The sequence below is a fragment of the Nicotiana sylvestris genome, chromosome 5 (assembly GCF_000393655.2).
Source record: "Nicotiana sylvestris chromosome 5, ASM39365v2, whole genome shotgun sequence".
Classification (NCBI taxonomy): domain Eukaryota; kingdom Viridiplantae; phylum Streptophyta; class Magnoliopsida; order Solanales; family Solanaceae; genus Nicotiana; species Nicotiana sylvestris.
The window spans coordinates 44,638,256-44,656,373 of NC_091061.1; the positions used below are offsets into that span (position 1 = coordinate 44,638,256).

Genomic DNA, 18,118 nt, shown 5'->3' on the forward strand with positions numbered 1-18,118 from the left:
GAGGGGCCATTTGAGGTCCGATTTTGATGTTCTTGATATGTATAGACTCGTGAGAGGATGAAGATTCCATTGATGTTAATTTTATCGAGTTCCGAGACGTGGGCCTGAGGGCTGGGTTTGAGAAATTTCGGAATTTTTGATGTAAATTGGATATTTTCGAGTGGGCCTTGTTCCCTTAGCATATTTTAATAGTTATGTTCTGATTGTGGCTAGATTTGGAGCATCCGGAGGTCGATTCGTGAGGGCAAGGGCATCGCGGGCTAGAGTTTGGACCGAATCGAGGTAAGTAATGATTGTAAATACTATCCGGAGGGTTTGAAACCCCAGATTACACATCGTTGTGTTACTTTGAGGTGACGCACTTGCTAGATGCCGAGTGTGGAGTTGTGCACCGTTGGGGACTGACTTGGTCCGTCCCGTATGACTGTTAAGTCGCGTATTTGATTTGAAATCTTATGATATTCCATGTTCTAGAGATTGATATTATATTTTTGGGCTGTATGCCATGCTTGGGGCCTTGTGCCGACCTGCTGAGACCCTTAGGGGCACTTTCACTATTTTTCCTCACTCTATTTGTTTTGAAAGCATATCCTCAGTCATGTTTTACTTGTTTATTTTTTAAATCTGATTTTATCACTTTATTTCTTAAAAAATGTGAAAATTGTTTGGGCGGGGTTCCCTGTTTTACTGATGGTCCGAGTGATCTTGAGGTTGATGACTGAGATAGACCGAGGGTCTGATTGTGAGGTTAATTACTGAGATAGACCGAGAGTCAGATTGTGAGGTTAATGACTGAGAGAGGCTGAGGGCTTGGTTTTGAGGATTATATATATATGGATCGGGCTGCATGCCGTAGTGATATGTTGGATCGGGCTGCACGCCGTAGCAATATAGCGCTTGGGCTGTAGGAGCCCCTCTGGAGTCTGCACACCTCCAGTGAGCGCAGTCGACTATATATATGGATCGGGCTGCATGCCGCAATGGTTACTATATGGTACCTATCGAGTGTGAGCGCTGATTGGTAAGAGTTGAGTCCTGAGTGACTGAGAGGCTTGTCCGAGGGGCTATACATATATACATGTACATGAGTGATGCTTTGCCTGAGAGGCTAGTTTATGAACTTACTGTTTTCACTCCTCTTTAAAGCGAGTTTCTATTGAACATGTTGATTTAATTACTCCTTTCACTCATTTTTAGACCAAGCCTCTATTGAAAATGTTGAACAAACGTTTTAAATAATACTGCTGGAAAGCATTTTCAAATGATTCTTACCAAAAGATGGATTTTTAAATGAGACGATTGACTCGTATTTCGATTTGAAAACCTGTTGTGCTTATTGAGTTTATCATAAATGTGGATTCATTATTTCCTACTGCTCAGTCTTTATTTACTTTTATTACTTACTAGGTTGGAGTACTCACATTACTCCCTACACCTCGTGTGCAGATTCAGGTATTTCGAACTCGGTAGCTGGTGTTGATTGCTCAGACGCGGAGTCATCAGAGTTAGCAAGGTGGCTGCACGACGTTCACAACATTGTTTCCTTCCTCTCATTTTCATCACTGTATTTAGTACATTTTTAGACTCTTGTTGTATTCAGGCCTTGGTATGACTAGTGACACCCTGATGTCGGGTTGTATTTACTTCCGCACTTATTTTATTTCGCTAAATCTGTACTTATTGGAGATTTATCCTTATAAATGACTTAAATGGACTTATTAAACTGTGAAAACGGAATTTGGGAATTGTGTCGGCTGACTTTATCTTCACGATAGGCGCCATCACGACCGGATCCGGTTTGGGATCGTGACAATTTACTATAAAACGAACAGTAATATTTATAACAATCCAACCAACTAATCAAACAACAGTAATTTTGATCAACCAATTATCAAAATACTAACTCAAATTCATAAATTAAACATGTCTCTAACTTCAACTCTAAAACATTCAAATAGCTAATCCTAGTCAGACTTAGTGTCCTCCTCAGACTCAGACTCCATTGCAGCTTGACTGCTTTTCTTGCTTTTCTTTTTAAATAATTTTTGGATCAGAGCCTGAGTTGCGTCCCATTCTTGCGACATTTGATCCATTCTATGACGCATAACTTCCACTTCTTCTTGGGGATTGTACTCCAATCCCATAGACTCGAACTTTATTTATTTTCACGAGAAATAAAGAAAAAAAAGTAAAAGGAGTAAGAAAACAAACACGCAACTTTCAAACTAATATCAAAATATATAATTACATAATATCTATACCTTTATTCATGCCACCTGTCGCTTGTGTCCAAATTGCAGTCATATCCTCCGGGGCCGGCTGAATTCCTTCAGGGGGAGTTTGTCACCATGCATCAAGATCAATATGATACTTGTCCTGAAATAAAAAATAATACACGTTATATAAATAAAATAAATCAAGAAGGAAAAATAATATAGTATTGGAGTTGGGATCATACAAATATCTCTGAAGCACGCGATATCTTATTAGATCGGTTGTGTGTAACACCATAACCATGTATGTTATTAGTGAAGGGATACACTGTTACCTTAGGAAGATCCCTGGCTCTATTTCAAATCTCTTTTGGAGACAAAACGGATGGCAGCTTCTCATAATCAGTTTTGTTCTTTATAAATGCACTAGTATTTCTCCTAAACTCATGATCCATTGACAAGATGCGATGACAGTAGTCAAACCATGTGTTCTTACCTCCATGTTTCAAAGTGAATGACTTTGTATCTTCCATACAAGTCGGACAAACTACTTTCCGACAATCGACCACCCTGACATCATTCCATAAACAGAAAAATTATTTATAGTCCATATCAAAGAAGCACGCAATCTGGAGTTTTGCTTAGTTGATACATTATATGTTTTCACGCCTTGATACCACAATAACTTCAACTCATCAATCAAAGGCTGCATGTAAACATCAATCAACTTTTTTGGATTGCGTGGACCTGAAACAATACAAGTTAGAAACAGATATAGACTTGTCATACATAACTCATGTGGAAGATTATACGGTGTAACAAACACCAGCCAACATGAATATGGTGCAGTAAAGACGGCAAATGGAGCGAATCCATCAGCGCATAATCCCAACCTAGTGTTTCTTGGTTCACTAGTCAAGTCCGGGAACACCCTATCGAAATGATTCTATGCTTCTCCATCTGGGACATATAACACCATCTGGCCTTCTATGCTCATAATGCCATCTCATATGAGGAGCGGAGCTCACTAATGCATACAACCTCTTTAACTTTGGTATAAGGGGTAAGTAGTGCATCGCTTTCACCGGGATCTTCTTGTTTTTATCATTTGTGGCATCCTTGTAATGAGCTTGTTACAAATTTGCAGTTCTCTAGAGATGCATTATCGTAATAGAATAATATGCCACCATTCTCTCAGCAATGAATCCTCTCTGATGAAAGACCCAACTTGAAAATCAATTTTTTTGCCGTGTAGAAAACTTTGGGTAGGTCAATGTTACTCGAATTAAATTCATTCATAAGCCCAATGATAGAATTCATGCCCGATTGAGAAATAGAACTATCCGACTTAATCTGAAGTAATCAAACAACAACTGGCAACTCGAAATGCATTGAGCCTTCATACAACGGAGAACTAGCTTCCTCTAACTCTTTGAAGAACTTCTTAGCCTTATCATTTGGTTCAAATTGAGCCCCCAGAAATATCTCAAAGGCATCCCTCATCATGCCATCGAATCTAAAGTTTTCAATATTATTCTCCACTTATGAAAATTAACATCATTTACGATATCACGATTCTCCCTATGAGCAGTTCATATATAATAATTTTTCATAAATCTCCTTTTAAAATGATGACATGTTCCAACATCTTCTCCCAATAACTTTACGCACTTGCATTTCACACAAGCGCACATAATCGTTCCTTCAATATGAAAATCATCAAGTGTCCTTGCCTTAGCAATAACTCCAGTAGCCCCTTCTTTAAATTCATCTCTTAACCTTACACGATTTGGATGATTCATATTATACATCCATCTACGATGCGTAAATGCCATCTACACAAACAAAAAAAAACTTAAATTTTTTAAGATATTTACAATTTTTAGTTTATTTAAAGTATTTAATGGGTTACACCCATTCGAAGGTTCATTTTTAATTTACTTATTATTTTCCAACATAATATTTTTTTAAACATTAACACTCAAAATCTTATATTTATCCCTATTCTATGTTATACAAGTCTCTCAAAATATAAATTCATTAAATAACTTCTTATATGTCCATAAAGTTCACACATGGCTTTAATTAATATAGTATATTTGTAAAATAAAAAAAACTAGTAAAAATAAAAAATGGATTAAACAAGATGATTGAAATTTGACCAATTTCGGACCTAATCTTGTTTATAAATAATATAGTCGTACTCTGATTTCTCCCCAAAATATCTCTCGAATTATTCAAACTATATAGGGCATGGAGTGATTAAAAATACTTCTTTCTTCTCCTATTATTTTTTCCGACAAAGGACAAGCTTCCTTCTCCCAAAAATTAACCTATCAATACTAACTAATCAAACAAACTAATTAATAAGTCATGTTCTTATCAAAGTTATTTATCCAATCACTTATTATATTTTTAAGTGTAATACTTGGATGATTTCAATTATATAAGTTATATATATATGCCAAACACTTTAAAAGATATATCACTTGACTATCTAAGCTTATTAATTTGATAAATAAGTTCAAATCTTCGGAGTTAATTTTTGGATAAATACTAAGTTTCGTGTAAACTACACAAATCTCATGATCTTATGACCCTTAATTTAACTTAAATTAGATTTCGTTAGTTACATTAAACTACTAAAATAAAATGATATAGAGCTTTCAACTATTTTAAAGCATGCTATAATAAATGTAAATCATAGATTCAATAATTAATGCACATTGTTAATAAGATACATCATCATCATATAAACTTCCGTATTACTCTCCAATTTATAACTAACGCACAATATTATTAATAAGGTTATGATTAAATTTTAGGGATGCACGGAGAATCAAATTAGATTAAATCTAAAAAGAAAAAATAGACATCTAAGCCACAATGTTGAATTCAATTTTAGGGATACACAAATTAAAGAACCCAATTAGGAGAGCGAATTAGGTACTAAAAAAAGAAAAAAATTACTAACCTAGCTCAATGTTGCTGTCGCCGCCGGAATATTCCGCTGTCACCGGCCGAAAGCTGCCGCCTGTAAGAAGAAACCTTGGAATGAGAGAGAGATGAAAAAAAGAAATGGAGAAAGAAAGAGAGAGATGGATGGAAGAAGAGTGATGGAGAGTGACACTTACCGGTTGGAATCGCCACAATCGCCAAAGGGAAGGAAGAAGAATATGTTAGAGAAGGGAGAGAAGGTTTGGTGGGAATGAAAAATGTGAAGAAAATCAGGTTTGGGGGAAATAATAAAAGAATTTATGACCGATTCAGTCGGAAAGTTAAAAATAGATCTGACGTGCCACGTCTGCGACCGATTCGGTCGCTATTTTAAATTTAAAAATTAATTTTTTTTCTTGTTTGCGATTGATTCAGTCGGTACCCGGTCAACAGAGAAAATTGACTTTTAGTCCGACCAATTCAATCGGAACGCTGTTTCGCAGAATTTTGCACAAAAAAATTCCGACCGAAGTGGTCGGTAACTTTAAATTAAAATAAATAAATTTCTTTTCCCAAATTTCCGACGGAATTCGACGAAACTTCCGACGACTATTTTCAGTCAGAAATTCCGGTCGGAATCAAGTCGTTTTCTAGTAGTGTTTAATTCATATTTAAATAACTATGCATCTCAAAAGGTAGACATACATACATATATAATTTTTTATTTATTTATAATTAAAGGCTTATTAGTAAAATTTGGCTTTAGATCACCAAATGTGTTGAGCCGCCCGGTGTGCTACAGTTTGCTCCGTATGCTAAACAATGCAGTGAACCTCATTATCTTCGTTTTCTTAACGAACAAGAAAGTTGTTTCATGAGGAGGGATATCCTACTGAACTACTGGAAGTTGGAAAACAAATTTCAGAGAAGTGTCAAAGGCTGCCTCTTTTTATCCTACTGAATTCTTGGCAAGATGGAAACGTGTGGCAGACTGTTTAAGTTCTAAGTTGGTTTGATGGAGAGCACAACTGGATGGACATTTGCCTCATCGTTTAGTTTCCCTTCAAATATTAAGAAATTGACACTACCCAAATTTCGCCAATTTCTGCAATTAGTGCATGGGAAAATCTTGAGGTTCTAAAGTTAGTATTCAGAGCGTTTGAAGGGGATCAGTAGGATGTGAATGATGTGGAGTTCAAGAGACATAAGTTGTTGAAACTAGACTTTCTGAATATTGCACGAACGGAATGCCTTCCCATGCCTCGAGTGTCTGTTGCTGCAAAAATGTAAGCGGCTTGAGGAAATCCCCTCAGGGTTTTGGTTACAGCACTTCTTTACAGAAGATTCAGGTGCAATGGTGTAGCTCATCTGCTGCAAAATCAGCCGCTGAAATCAAAGACACACAAGTTGATGAGATGGAAAATTACAACTTCAAGACTTCTATTCAGCAATCGGACTGGGATTCCTCAGCTTAAGTATTACCTTTCTTGAACTTTACACTATCTATAAATGATTGTTCCCTGTAACAATTAGAAACACGAATGTTGACTCTAAGTGGATTTATGTTTCCATTTTTTGTTAACGCTGAGATCAAAATTTCCTATTACTGATTCATTTCTCCGTGATTGTGAACTTACTGGGAGCAAACTCCTCCGTTCAGGCAGCCAAAAACATGCAGCGGAGAGTAGATATCTAAACTGAAATAATTGAGTTTTCGCATAAGTATTTCCTATTTCTAGGTCTCGATTGAGGAAATTAGTTTTGGCTTATTCCTGGAGTAATTGGATTATTTACTCCAGCTGATGTGAAACTGTCAACTAATTGAGGACCCCATTCTCTTCTTGTTTGGCTTTGCAGACATACTTTTCTTTTCATATGATCAAGCAATTCTAATTTTTTAAAAAGAAATGCATCTAATGTTCTTTTCCTTTGTAATGCATCTAAAATTTATAATCGTCTGTCACAGTTATTTGCAATGGGGATTTGGTGAAGACCTGTACTAGACAATTGTTTGTCTTTTTCTGTTCAGCTGTGCTTTTCTTGATTTATTCTTCTTTACATTGAGTGCATATACAGGTAACAACTACAGAAGCCACTGGATAGTATTAGGAAAGTGTAAGTTATTCATGCCATTGAAGATTAATGAAATGGTTTTGCTGGAAGAGGCAAACGAGCGCAAAGCTGGGTCACAGACGTCCTTTAGGGTTAGGGGTTTGCTTAAATAACTTTGCATTTTTGGTCTCAAAGTATAACAGAGGCTAAATGTATACATTTTTTAAAGTAGAGGGACAAATTTGGTCCTTTTCCCAATAAAATAACATGTATTGACTAAGCACCAGAAGGAGCTGCAGTTAAGAACATGATTATTCTTCCAGCTCCAAACAAAAGCCTTTTCTATCAAGTTCAATACCGTCCAGGGAACACAACAAAGGCTGCCGTAAGGTCAGGATCATCACAGATCAGGCATAAGTAACTTTCTGATGTCAGACATTCAATATCTGTCTTTGTATGTTGTTCCATAAACGATCAGGTAAGGTATTGTTCGTACAACTGTGTCAATTGGTATGGCAAAGTTAACCCCTGAGGACATACCCGAGCCTGCATCATGATTGAAGACGAAAAGCAATTAGACATTCACTCCGATTTCATCTTTTTCTGATACTAAGTTTCTGCATATATAAAATGTTCATGAGGAGCAGAGGGCGTTAAACTCCAACGAGGCAGCAAGAATAGTAACAGTTCAGTTTAACACCAAGTAACTGAAATGACTATAAGATGATCAAAATATCTGTTATAGTTTTACATATTCACCTGTCCAACTCTAAGTATCAAATAAGTTTGAACTATAATTTCTTTCCGATAATGCGATTTTTTCTGTATATGATAAAAGGTTCTTTAGTAAAATCACAAGATAATGTAACCTCTAGGGTAATCAAGATTCAATAGCAAATATACTAATAATATTCAAGACATGTGTACTAAGTAGGATTCCACATAATTCATCATAGGCCAGCAGGGAAAAGGGGGACTTCTATAGTAATAGGCTCTAACCTTGTTATTGCGCTTTATCAGGGGACTTCATATTTTGTTAGGTCTAATTTAGTCCGACTTTGTAATCTAGTTAAAAACCAAGCTATTATTAAATCCCTTAAGGATTTAATCTTTGTTTGATAAACGCTCAATTTTGATCGAGATTTTACTGTTTAGTAGATTTTGATCAAGCTTTGGTATTGAGATTTTATAATGCCTAGAATGTACATCTTTTACGCCTTCTTTTGTCAATAATCCTTTTACACCTTGTTATGAAAGAGTATTCGACTAATGTACAAATTATGTCATGCTTTTGGGATAATAAAATATTAATACCAATAATAAGCAGTAATATTAGTTGCACATAAAGCTTGACGCATGAGAGCATTTAAAAGGCAATGAATAAAAACTGCTGTAATTGTGCTCTCCAAAGCTATGTTCAGCAGTTTTATGGTAGAGGGCAAAGCCAATACATTTTTTGGCAGGGGTGGGGGCGAGGCTTCAATGTCAATAGTCTCACTCAATATGAGAAGGGACTTGGGAGGTTTTATTCAGGGTTTGAAAGTAGTGAATTTCTTACCTCTGCGGGTGAAGGTCGCAGTATTTACACCAATTACATGACCAGATGAATCAATCAATGGGCCACCTGAATTCCCTGCATAAGTTAGTAACTATAGGTCAAAACTAAAGCTTCCCGTAGATGCATAACCTGATGAATAATGAGTTTTAGACAAGAAAAAGTAAATCTATTTTGACCATCTTCAGCAGTTAGAAATTGAACTTCATCCGCTAAATCAAACCAGCATTCTGTCCCGGCCTCATGCTCAAGTAGACCCGATTAACAACCATTTAACTGGCTCTGCTCGTTTTGCCCTCTAAACAATGTCTTACGTCCTATTCAAACAGTGCAGTGTGCAGAGGTAACCATAGTGCTATTCACCAAACTTTTCTAGCAACCAGTAAATGTCTTATATAGGAAAAATGGTTACCAGCATTAATAGCAGCATCTGTTTGAATCGCTCCTTTAATGGCGGCTCCATTTGGTGCAGGTATTTCCCTGCCTAATCCACTAACTACCTGTAATATTTGAAATAATCAGATAAACTACAATAATATCCGTTTCCCCCATGATTAAGTATCTTCTTCTTTTTGCCCTTTCCCTTTGCACGGAGAAACAGGAGCAAATCAGTTTCAAGATTTTGCTTCCCTTTTGGCTAGGTGTAAACTGACATTCTTGAGAGTTGATAGTATATAACATTATGAGTTGAACAAAATATTTCCCTTCTTTATATCAGATGATGTTACAAGCAAAAGCAGAGAGATGACCTTTTATAGAAATGGAAACATTTTGCATCCTAAGAGGAAATCAAGATTACAAGTTCTATATTAAGTAGGCTTAGCAGAAATGCATGAAATATAAATGCTAAATAGGTTTTTCCCTGGGGATGAAACCATAAAAATTAGTCTCCGCATGGAAATATTCTTGAACTGTAGATAAGTATTACCCCAGTTGTCAGAGTGTTTTCAAATCCATAGGGATTTCCAATGGCAAAGCAACTTTGACCTACACGTAAGCCACGGGAGGTACCAACAGAGATTGGTTTTACTTCATCACCTTCAACATCAACCTGCAGTTGAATAAGAGAAAAACTAATTACACCGAGGGGACTTTTCAACCAATCAGCTTGTATAGATATCGAGAGTTGTTTGACAACTTTATTTTGCACATATTTTTTTCATGCTTAGTACGCATTCTCCTTCTAACATTTCATTTTCACTAGATCTAATCTAAGAGAAGTGTTCTCACTTGTCCCTATAAAATTGCTTTTTTGCTAAAGGAGAGAAGCAATAAGAGATAACAGTTGAGAAGTTAGAGAGGGAGGGGTGTTGGAACTGTAAGAGCTTGTATACAAATAATGTCATATAGCTGACCAGTAATGAGAATAAAAATGCAGCCCGGTGCACGAAGCATCCCGCGTTATCACGCAAGGTCCGGGAAAGAGTTGCACCCCAAGGGGGTGTGATGTAGGCAGCCTATCCTGATGCAAGCATCAATGGCTGATTCCACGGCTCGAATCCGTGACCTATAGGTCACACGGAGATAACTTGACCGTTGCTCCAAGGCTCCATAGAGAATAAAGTAGTAAAACAATGGCAATTGGCAACCATATCAAGTAATAGATTGATTCAACACCTTGAGAACAGCCAGATCATATGCTGGATCAACACCTACAATCTTGGCTTCCTTAGCTATGCTTTCTCCTTTAGCATTTACTAAGGAAACCTGAAAAGGAAAACTTTTCAAAATTAGAATGACCTGAAATGGAGCAGTCCTGTTGAATATCCAGATAAGAAAGACCAAAAGAATAAACACCAGGAATGCAGAAAACCTTACAACGCTGCAGTCCACTTTGATCGGTAGCTAATTTAGCAATGACATGGTAATTGGTAACCTGCGATAAACTCAAAATAATCATGCCCCATTCCCAGAGAACTATCTGATTTCGGAGTCATAGGTACATTATATTTGGTCAATACTGAGACAAATTTATAGCAAACTCCGAAGCAAGATTTGAAGCAGGATCATAAATTTAGATGAGAGAAACTGAATTTTAAGTGCGTGAAATTTTTTGGTGGCCGTAAGAAAGTAAAAACCATTGGAATCTTAAATACAAGTCTGACATCAAGCATTTGACTTTCTTGAGATGAGGCATTTAAATCTCTTGAGATAAGCAGCAGGAGAATTAATCAAATTAACATGGAAAGTTCTAGATATTTGCTGCATATTTGTAATCCTTAAAGTTGAAACATCTTACAATGTGACCAAACTTATCCCAAATGAAGCCCGAACCTGTCCCTTCCACTTTTGCATTCTCGTCGTTGGCTAGCCCCGTAGTAGAGCCATTGGAGCCTTTAGCCAACTCAAGGTCCTTAATGAAAACAACAGAAGGGGAAGTTTCCTGCATTTACATCATTATTTCTGTTACTACATTTAGAACCGATAAACTCATCAATCACTAAACATGTAAGACAAAGATGACACGTTGATGCTCTCGTCTTATTGTTGTTGCAAAGATTTTGGATGCGATTTATTCATGATTTATTCTTCAAGCTATCTGTTCACTTAGATGTCCAATACCATAAAATTGTCTTGAAATGCAGCAAATGTTAACAAGGTTATTGCTTTTCTACTTTGTATTATAGTTAGCAAAGATGAGAAACCTTAGCTCAGTTAAGCAATTTGAAGACACTAAAAATTGGAGGATAACATGAGAAAAGCATTTTAAGTTACCCGATTGCAGGAACTTAGTATGTGTTTCATTTACTCTTACATGAATCATTCAGTGATTTAAGATGGGAGCAAGGTCTTCCAAATGACACGCAAATTGTCTCATCTGAACAAAGTTAATTCCTTTCTACACCCTCTATTCAATGACATATGACACATTTCTTTTAAATACAAACAAGCTTTTGACAAGTTTAACAACGGCTGCAATGTAAGTATACAAGTCACAAGACTCAAAACTGTCAAGATTCAATTCCACTAAGACTCAAGTCCAACATTATATTATACTTATGAATATACGTGACTCACAAAGTTCAGCCTGAATATAATGAGTTCTTACTTCAAGACATCCAATTTTCATTCCACTTTCCATACAGTAACAAATGGTTAACTTTACCTCTAATTATTCTTGAAAGCTGTATAAAAATAGATTTAGTTCAAACAATTTTGGGTGGTTCGAAAATAAAAGAGTACTATATAAATTGGGACAATGGGAGCAGTATTTACTCGATATAGGGATATAAAAGTATTCGTAACTGAATTCTTGAATTCTTGAAAGTTGTATAAAAATAGATCTAGTTCAAACTTACAAATGTTCTTTTAGTTATATGATCCATATCACATGAGATTTTTATGTAAGACGTACGGAATTGGTAATGTATGATTGAGGAATGAGTTGTTTGTCTCCTTATATGATCGTGAGTAATCCTTACGTCTTGAGCTAGTGTTTTTTATATATATTTGAGTTAGCCTCAAAGTCCTCCTTTGATCATCGTATCAGTGTCCAACTCATCTCTATTATTATTTGTCTCAATGTTGGGCACCCACGTTATGTTATCCACACTCCTCTAAACTAGCTTATGAAGTTGAGCTAAACTCAATGTTAAATTTTTAACAATACTGTATAAAACACAAGAAATTTTGTACCATTTCCTCCATGGAATTCTGTCCCCATAAAACACAAAAAGCACCAAATTGGCAACACAATTCATCATTGAATTTATCTGCATTTCCGTCATACTTAAGTCTATTACTACTACTCACTCCGTCTCAATTTATGTGACGGTATTTGATTCGGCACGGAGTTTAAAAAAAGAAAAAACTTTTGAAACTTGTGATCTAAAACAAACCATAAATATTTATATTTGTGTGGCTAAATTATCGCATTAAAGGTAAAATAGGAAGTTTAAAGTTAAATTGTTTCTAAATAAGTAATTATGATATTGTTTTTGGGATAAATTAAGAAGAAAAGCATGACACGTTTGGCATAACCGGTAAAGTTACTGCCTTAAAAATAGTCTCTTACAAAAATATTGCGTACAATAAACCCTAGTCCAGGAAGCTTAGTGCACCGGACTACCCTAAAAGTAAGACACGTAGATTGGGATAGAAGGAGCAATATACAAACACAATTGAGAAAAAAACAATTATTGGGGTTTTTTTTATTTCTTGTGGGACATTTACCTCAAAGAGCTGAACAATTCTATCTTCATCTTGCTGAAATTCGTCGACTTGGAAAGCAATAGCAGAGTGATGAGATGTATATATGAAAGAAGAAACCAGAGAAGAAGTAAATATCAAAGCTGCTTTACGCCTCGTCAAATATTGGGTTTCTGAAGAATTCGGGAGAATTTGGGTTTTACATATGGGAACTAAAGGGAGGATATACTGTGGAGAAACAACTCCCAAAACCACCATTGCTGCTTCAACAAATAATTACTTTCAGACAGTTCTTGAGTTCAAACGAGATAATGTTTGCCTACGTGGCAAAATGTAATTAGACATTATAATTTTGACCTTTTAATTGAAAATTGAAAAAAACAAATAATTTTATCAGGGAAAATATATGAATACGAGTTATTTTTGTACGGGTCAAAATCTTACCATGCGTAGATTGACGCTAAAAGGAATTGCAAGGGGTCGACTAAGTCGTGGCCGTATCTACAAGGCGTAATAACGATGAATATCTCGACCACTGCCGAGATCGAGCTATCAGAAAGCTTGTACGTCAAAATATATGTCGTAATACACAAGGGGGGCGATGTAAGTATAATCAAGAGATAGAGTATTCTAGCTAAGGACTGTTGGACAAAGGGGAATATTTAAAATATATATAGGAGGTAAGAAGACGAAAAAGAGGGTTTGTCTCCCTCAACAGGAGAAGATCTCTGACAACAATAAAGAGAAAATCTAGATCTTGGTTGCAAATCTTTGTAATCGTCATTGCTGAATCAATGAAGCTATATCTCATAGCTATCAATGACATTCCTTCTTTTTCTTCTTTTCTCTTACATTACAGAACAATACGTCAAAGATGTAAGTTTATCATTTATGTTTGATGCCTTTTAATAATCTTAAAAAGAGTTATAAGCTCGATAATATTCGATTCTCTTGTTTAATGTGTTTTGATCTAGAGTTAGTTATTTTTCATTAAGATTTACCCTCTATCTCATCATTAATTAGTTTAGCAAAAAGCATGACACTTTTGGTCGAACAATTTGTTGCCGTCTGTGGGGATTTCTTAGTCAAAATTTTAGTTTCCTTTAGATCTAAAACCAGTCAAAGTATCACTTCCCGGCGGTCATAGCCTCACCATCTCGGTATAAACACCAACTCGAAAAAGTGATAGATAAACTTTTAAGATAACCAAACCATTCAGGGTCAGATCTCTACATGAAATCGAAATTATGTCCGATGTCTATGCAAAACCCACGCCTCATCTGTAGTGATAGGTTTGGCACGTCATATGCATGTTCAAACTAGGATCACGGTCACTACATACTGAGCATGACCGCAATCCTATTTAACGTATTTACTTTATATACCGGCTTGTACTCCCACCTCTTAAGAAAGGACGATAGCCTACTGTGTGATTTTTTGAAATAATTGGCGTATCCTGCCTTATTTTCGTACCCATATGCATTATGTGATTTATTAACAAGTACGCCATATTTCCCTTATTGTTTGTGCATATCAGACGGGATCGGATTAGGACTTGGTTTTGATATCCCAATAGGCAAAGTAAGTTCATCCCACGAGAAGCCTAGACGCAACTAACAACGAAGCCAAACATGGTTGCCAAATCTAAAACCGCCATTCGAGCACGGGGCAAAACAAGTAACCCTACAACGCCCTTCCCCCTTCACCGACTTACTAGGCCAAGGTACCAGGAAATTTTGTTTGGGTTTAACTTATCATACTCTCTTTTTGATTCAGAATAGGAACACGAGCATTCTCACAGGTACACGAACAAAGAACGAATGCCACCAAACACACCAGAAAAATGTTCCATACCGTACCATCTCGCAAGCAATGACCGAGCAAAGCCCTCTGCACCGTACCATACTACAAATAACAGAAATGGCTCAGAACAGGCCGACATTTTTAAGAAACAATCTCCGGAATCGGGGATTGAGCAATGGGTCCATGAAACGTACCGTCTCCCCAACTTCGGCAAAGCATGGGCTCGAAAAGCTTATTGCCTAGTAACCCGAGCAATAAGTTCATCGTCTGTCTCGCCAACGGCCTCTCCGGGCCGACCAACGAAAGCAAAATTAAACAAACCAGGACTCACCCTGACGCAGGATACTCTCCAATGAAAGCAAAAGCAAATAAACTGGGACTCACCCCGACAAACGGAACTCTCCAATGAAAGCAAAATTAAACAAATCGAGACTCACCCCGACACACAGTACGCTCCAACGAAAGAAAAATTAAGCAAACCGGGACTCGCCCAGACGCACGCATAAACAATGTGGCAACGAGTTATGTTCTCCAATAAAAGTAATGCAACGGGTTACAATTTCGACCTTGCTCGAATTCACACCCTTACGGCCATCACAATGAAAGGAAAGTTTGACCTCGCTCGGATTTACAATGTGTTACAATTTTGACATTGCTCGAATTCACGCCCTTACGGCCATCGACCATCGCCAAATGAAAGGAAAGTTCGACCTCGCTCGAATTTACAACGGGTTACAATTTTGACCTTGCTCAAATTTACCCCCTTACGGCCATCACCAAATAAAAGGAAAGTTCGACCTCGCTCGAATTTACAACGGGTTACAATTTCGACCTTGCTCGAATTCACACCCTTACGGCTGTCGGCCATCGCCAAATGAAAGGAAAGTTCGACCTCACTCAAATTTACAATGGGTTACAATTTTGACCTTGCTCGAATTCCCACCCTTACGGCCATCGGCCATCGCCAAATGAAAGGAAAGTTCGACCTCGCTCGAATATATAAGTCAAAATTGACTTCGCCCAAGTTGGTAACTCTAAGTTCGACCTCGCTCGAATACACAAGTCAAAATTGATTTAGCCCAAATTGGCAAACCAGAAGTCGACCTCGCTCGAATTTGCAAATCAAAGGTGACTTCATTCGAGCTCACGAAACAAGATCCGATCTCGCTTGGATCAAGCAAACTAAACTCGACCTAGTTCGAATTCCCAATTAAAATTCAGGGACTCATTACCGGGAAATTCGAAGGTCTTGTTCAAAAAAAGGGAAAGAAGATAAAAAGCCAAAAGTTACGTAACCGAAGGCAAATCGACTATTTTATTCAGATATACATACACAACAGTTCTGCCCTTACAAAAGGCCAAAAGCAGGACCCAAAGAAAAAAGTGAAAACGAACAACAAAAAAAAGCTAAGTACAAAAGCAACAAAGAATTTCTTCACTCGGCATCATCTCCACCGCCATTCTCCCCAGCATCATCGTCATCAGAAAGAAACTCATCTTCAATATCAGCACCCTCACCAGCCTCTGATTTCGGAGGGTCATAACTAGAGGCGAGACAAGCTTCGCATGCCTTCACCCGAGCATCTTCAAAGGCGGCCTCAGGAATGCTCTCTGCTTCCCACAAACCCTTGTATATATCACGTTGGGCCTCAACATGGACCCATAGCTCATACAGACGGAGGGGAACAGTAGCCGAGGCAGATTCTTGAGGGGGAGCTTGAGCCAATAATGCACCTTCTTGGCCTCAAGAGCCGCAACTCGGTCTCCTAAGCTCGAAGCATCCCGATCAAGTTCACTAATCCGCTCCTCGATCCGAGCCTCCCTCAGCGTGGTCGTCGCCCTCTCAGATTCCTGCTTAGACCTGAGGACGCAGATAGTGTCTTCTAATGCCGCCGCCCTTGCCATAGTCGACACTCAATCATCCTCGGCTCTCTCCAACTCGGCCACTTTCTTTTCTAGCTTGGCCACCTTCTTCGTCCATTCTGCACTCAGAGCATCGACTCTAGTAGCATTTTGCTCAAGTGCAATTCGTAAATATAGCACCTTCGCTTGAAGGTCCTCGCACTCCGCGGCAACCCATTTGCCTACCTCGAGCTCCTAGTCTTTGGAGTAAAGTAGCTCATCAAGCTCACTACATCTGTGGATAGACCGCATCAATTCCTCATCTCTTTTCTCCAACTCCTCCCTGGCCGACTGGGTACTAGCGCTTACTCTAAGCTGCTCATGTTTCTCACGGCACTTGTTGCGATACCGCCGATACTTCTCAGCCATTTTCAAAAAATTCTCAGCCTGCATCTCAGCTCTACGAGCACTCTCGATCTCCAACATGTAAGTCTAAAAAAAAGAGAGAGAGGAGAGAAAGAGTCAGTAAAGACAAAGGTCACAAAACAAAGAAAAAGGGAACTCACCCTTAGGGCCATAACGACTACACCGCGTGACAACCCAGAATCATTGACCTCCTAAAGAGATCCACTTTCAGCGGTAAAGCATAGAAGATCGAATTGTGGCACCAAATCAACCGTATCCTGCAATAGGTTGAAATCTGACAGAATTTTAAGTATGCTGGAAAGGCCTTACGCCCTTACCTCAGTCCTGGAAAAGCCCTCCTCGAACATCCTTACGTACTCAAGGTCAATGTCGAAGTCAGATTTATAATCCTCAATCATGACGCCCTTCCCCCTCTCATTGGCCGAAGAAGGGGCACGGTTCTGCCGGGATGACGATGGTCTGCTCGGAACAACAAAGACGGCCTCAGAACTCTGTCCTTCCGCCACAATAGCCTCTTGAATGCTTGCAACGGGTGTTGCTGTCGCGTCCAGGCTGACACCACCACCGGTTTTGGGTACCGTCGAAACAAGGTCGCCCCTCAAGGGTGTTTCAGCTAAAGAAGCCCCTTCCAACACTACCCTTCGCCTTTTAGATGGGGCCTCTCCATTACCGATGCGAGAAGATTTTCCTATTGAACGGGCTACAGGGATCAGAGTCTCCGGTTGAGGAGTATCCTCCAAGTGTATGGCTTTGGCCGCGAGCGCGGTCGGATGACGGCTAGACTCTCTACGCCCTCTCCTGTAGTAGCTCTTCGTACGGGCTGGGCGGAGGGCATCGGTTGATGGAATGCGAGCGCAAGAGCCCTCGTCATTCTCACTCCTCTCCGACTTGTCGATAAGGAGGAACTTGATCATACAATGACAAGATTAAAGAAACTACAGAGCAGAGAACAAAGCAAGACCACAACGAGCCAACTCACCAGTAAGTGGCTTGCGCCCAAACTTCTAATGGAAAAGTGCCCACTCACGAATCCCCATCGTGTGGGGGAGAATTGCGCTCACCAACTTGCGGATATTGACAACTAGCGGGGGAGGTAGTCTCTCGGCTACAAAAACAAAAGCAAATCCTTAGTGAAGTCCTT

At 38.4% G+C, this 18,118-nt stretch overlaps 1 protein-coding gene and 1 long non-coding RNA gene across 4 annotated transcripts; both read right to left on the reverse strand.

The window, feature by feature from the left end:
- Positions 1-1,797: 1,797 nt before the first annotated feature.
- On the reverse strand, positions 1,798-6,717 carry LOC104227914 (uncharacterized). The gene is made up of 4 exons (XR_011407542.1): positions 5,348-6,717; positions 5,188-5,247; positions 2,262-2,376; positions 1,798-2,153 (listed from the first exon to the last, which is right to left on the reverse strand). It is a non-coding gene; the product is annotated as an uncharacterized lncRNA (long non-coding RNA).
- Positions 6,718-7,362: 645 nt separating this feature from the next.
- LOC104227915 (protease Do-like 5, chloroplastic) lies at positions 7,363-13,205 on the reverse strand. Of its 3 annotated transcripts, none has more exons than XM_009780288.2 (8): positions 12,931-13,205; positions 10,997-11,140; positions 10,571-10,633; positions 10,375-10,464; positions 9,686-9,808; positions 9,170-9,257; positions 8,761-8,835; positions 7,363-7,748 (listed from the first exon to the last, which is right to left on the reverse strand). In XM_009780288.2, exons 1-8 carry the CDS (start codon positions 13,162-13,164, stop codon positions 7,642-7,644), a joined length of 924 nt encoding a protein of 307 aa, XP_009778590.1. In that variant the 5' UTR covers positions 13,165-13,205; the 3' UTR covers positions 7,363-7,641. The 3 variants fall into 3 exon arrangements, 2 of the variants coding, with proteins under 2 accessions (XP_009778590.1, XP_070030470.1); XR_711215.2 differs by lacking the exon at positions 7,363-7,748 and adding an exon at positions 8,937-9,074; XM_070174369.1 differs by lacking the exons at positions 7,363-7,748; positions 8,761-8,835 and adding an exon at positions 8,894-9,074.
- Positions 13,206-18,118: the final 4,913 nt, after the last annotated feature.

Bases quoted from the DNA above. Each gene is read 5' to 3' on its own strand.
- LOC104227915 (XM_009780288.2), bottom strand. From the start codon at position 13,164: ATGGTGGTTTTGGGAGTTGTTTCTCCACAGTATATCCTCCCTTTAGTT. The intron at 10,465-10,570 runs GTTTTCTGCATT...TTTCCTTTTCAG, and splicing joins GTGGACTGCAGCGTTGTAAG to GTTTCCTTAGTAAATGCTAA. The intron at 9,809-10,374 runs GTGTTGAATCAA...ATTCAACTGCAG, and splicing joins ATGATCTGGCTGTTCTCAAG to GTTGATGTTGAAGGTGATGA.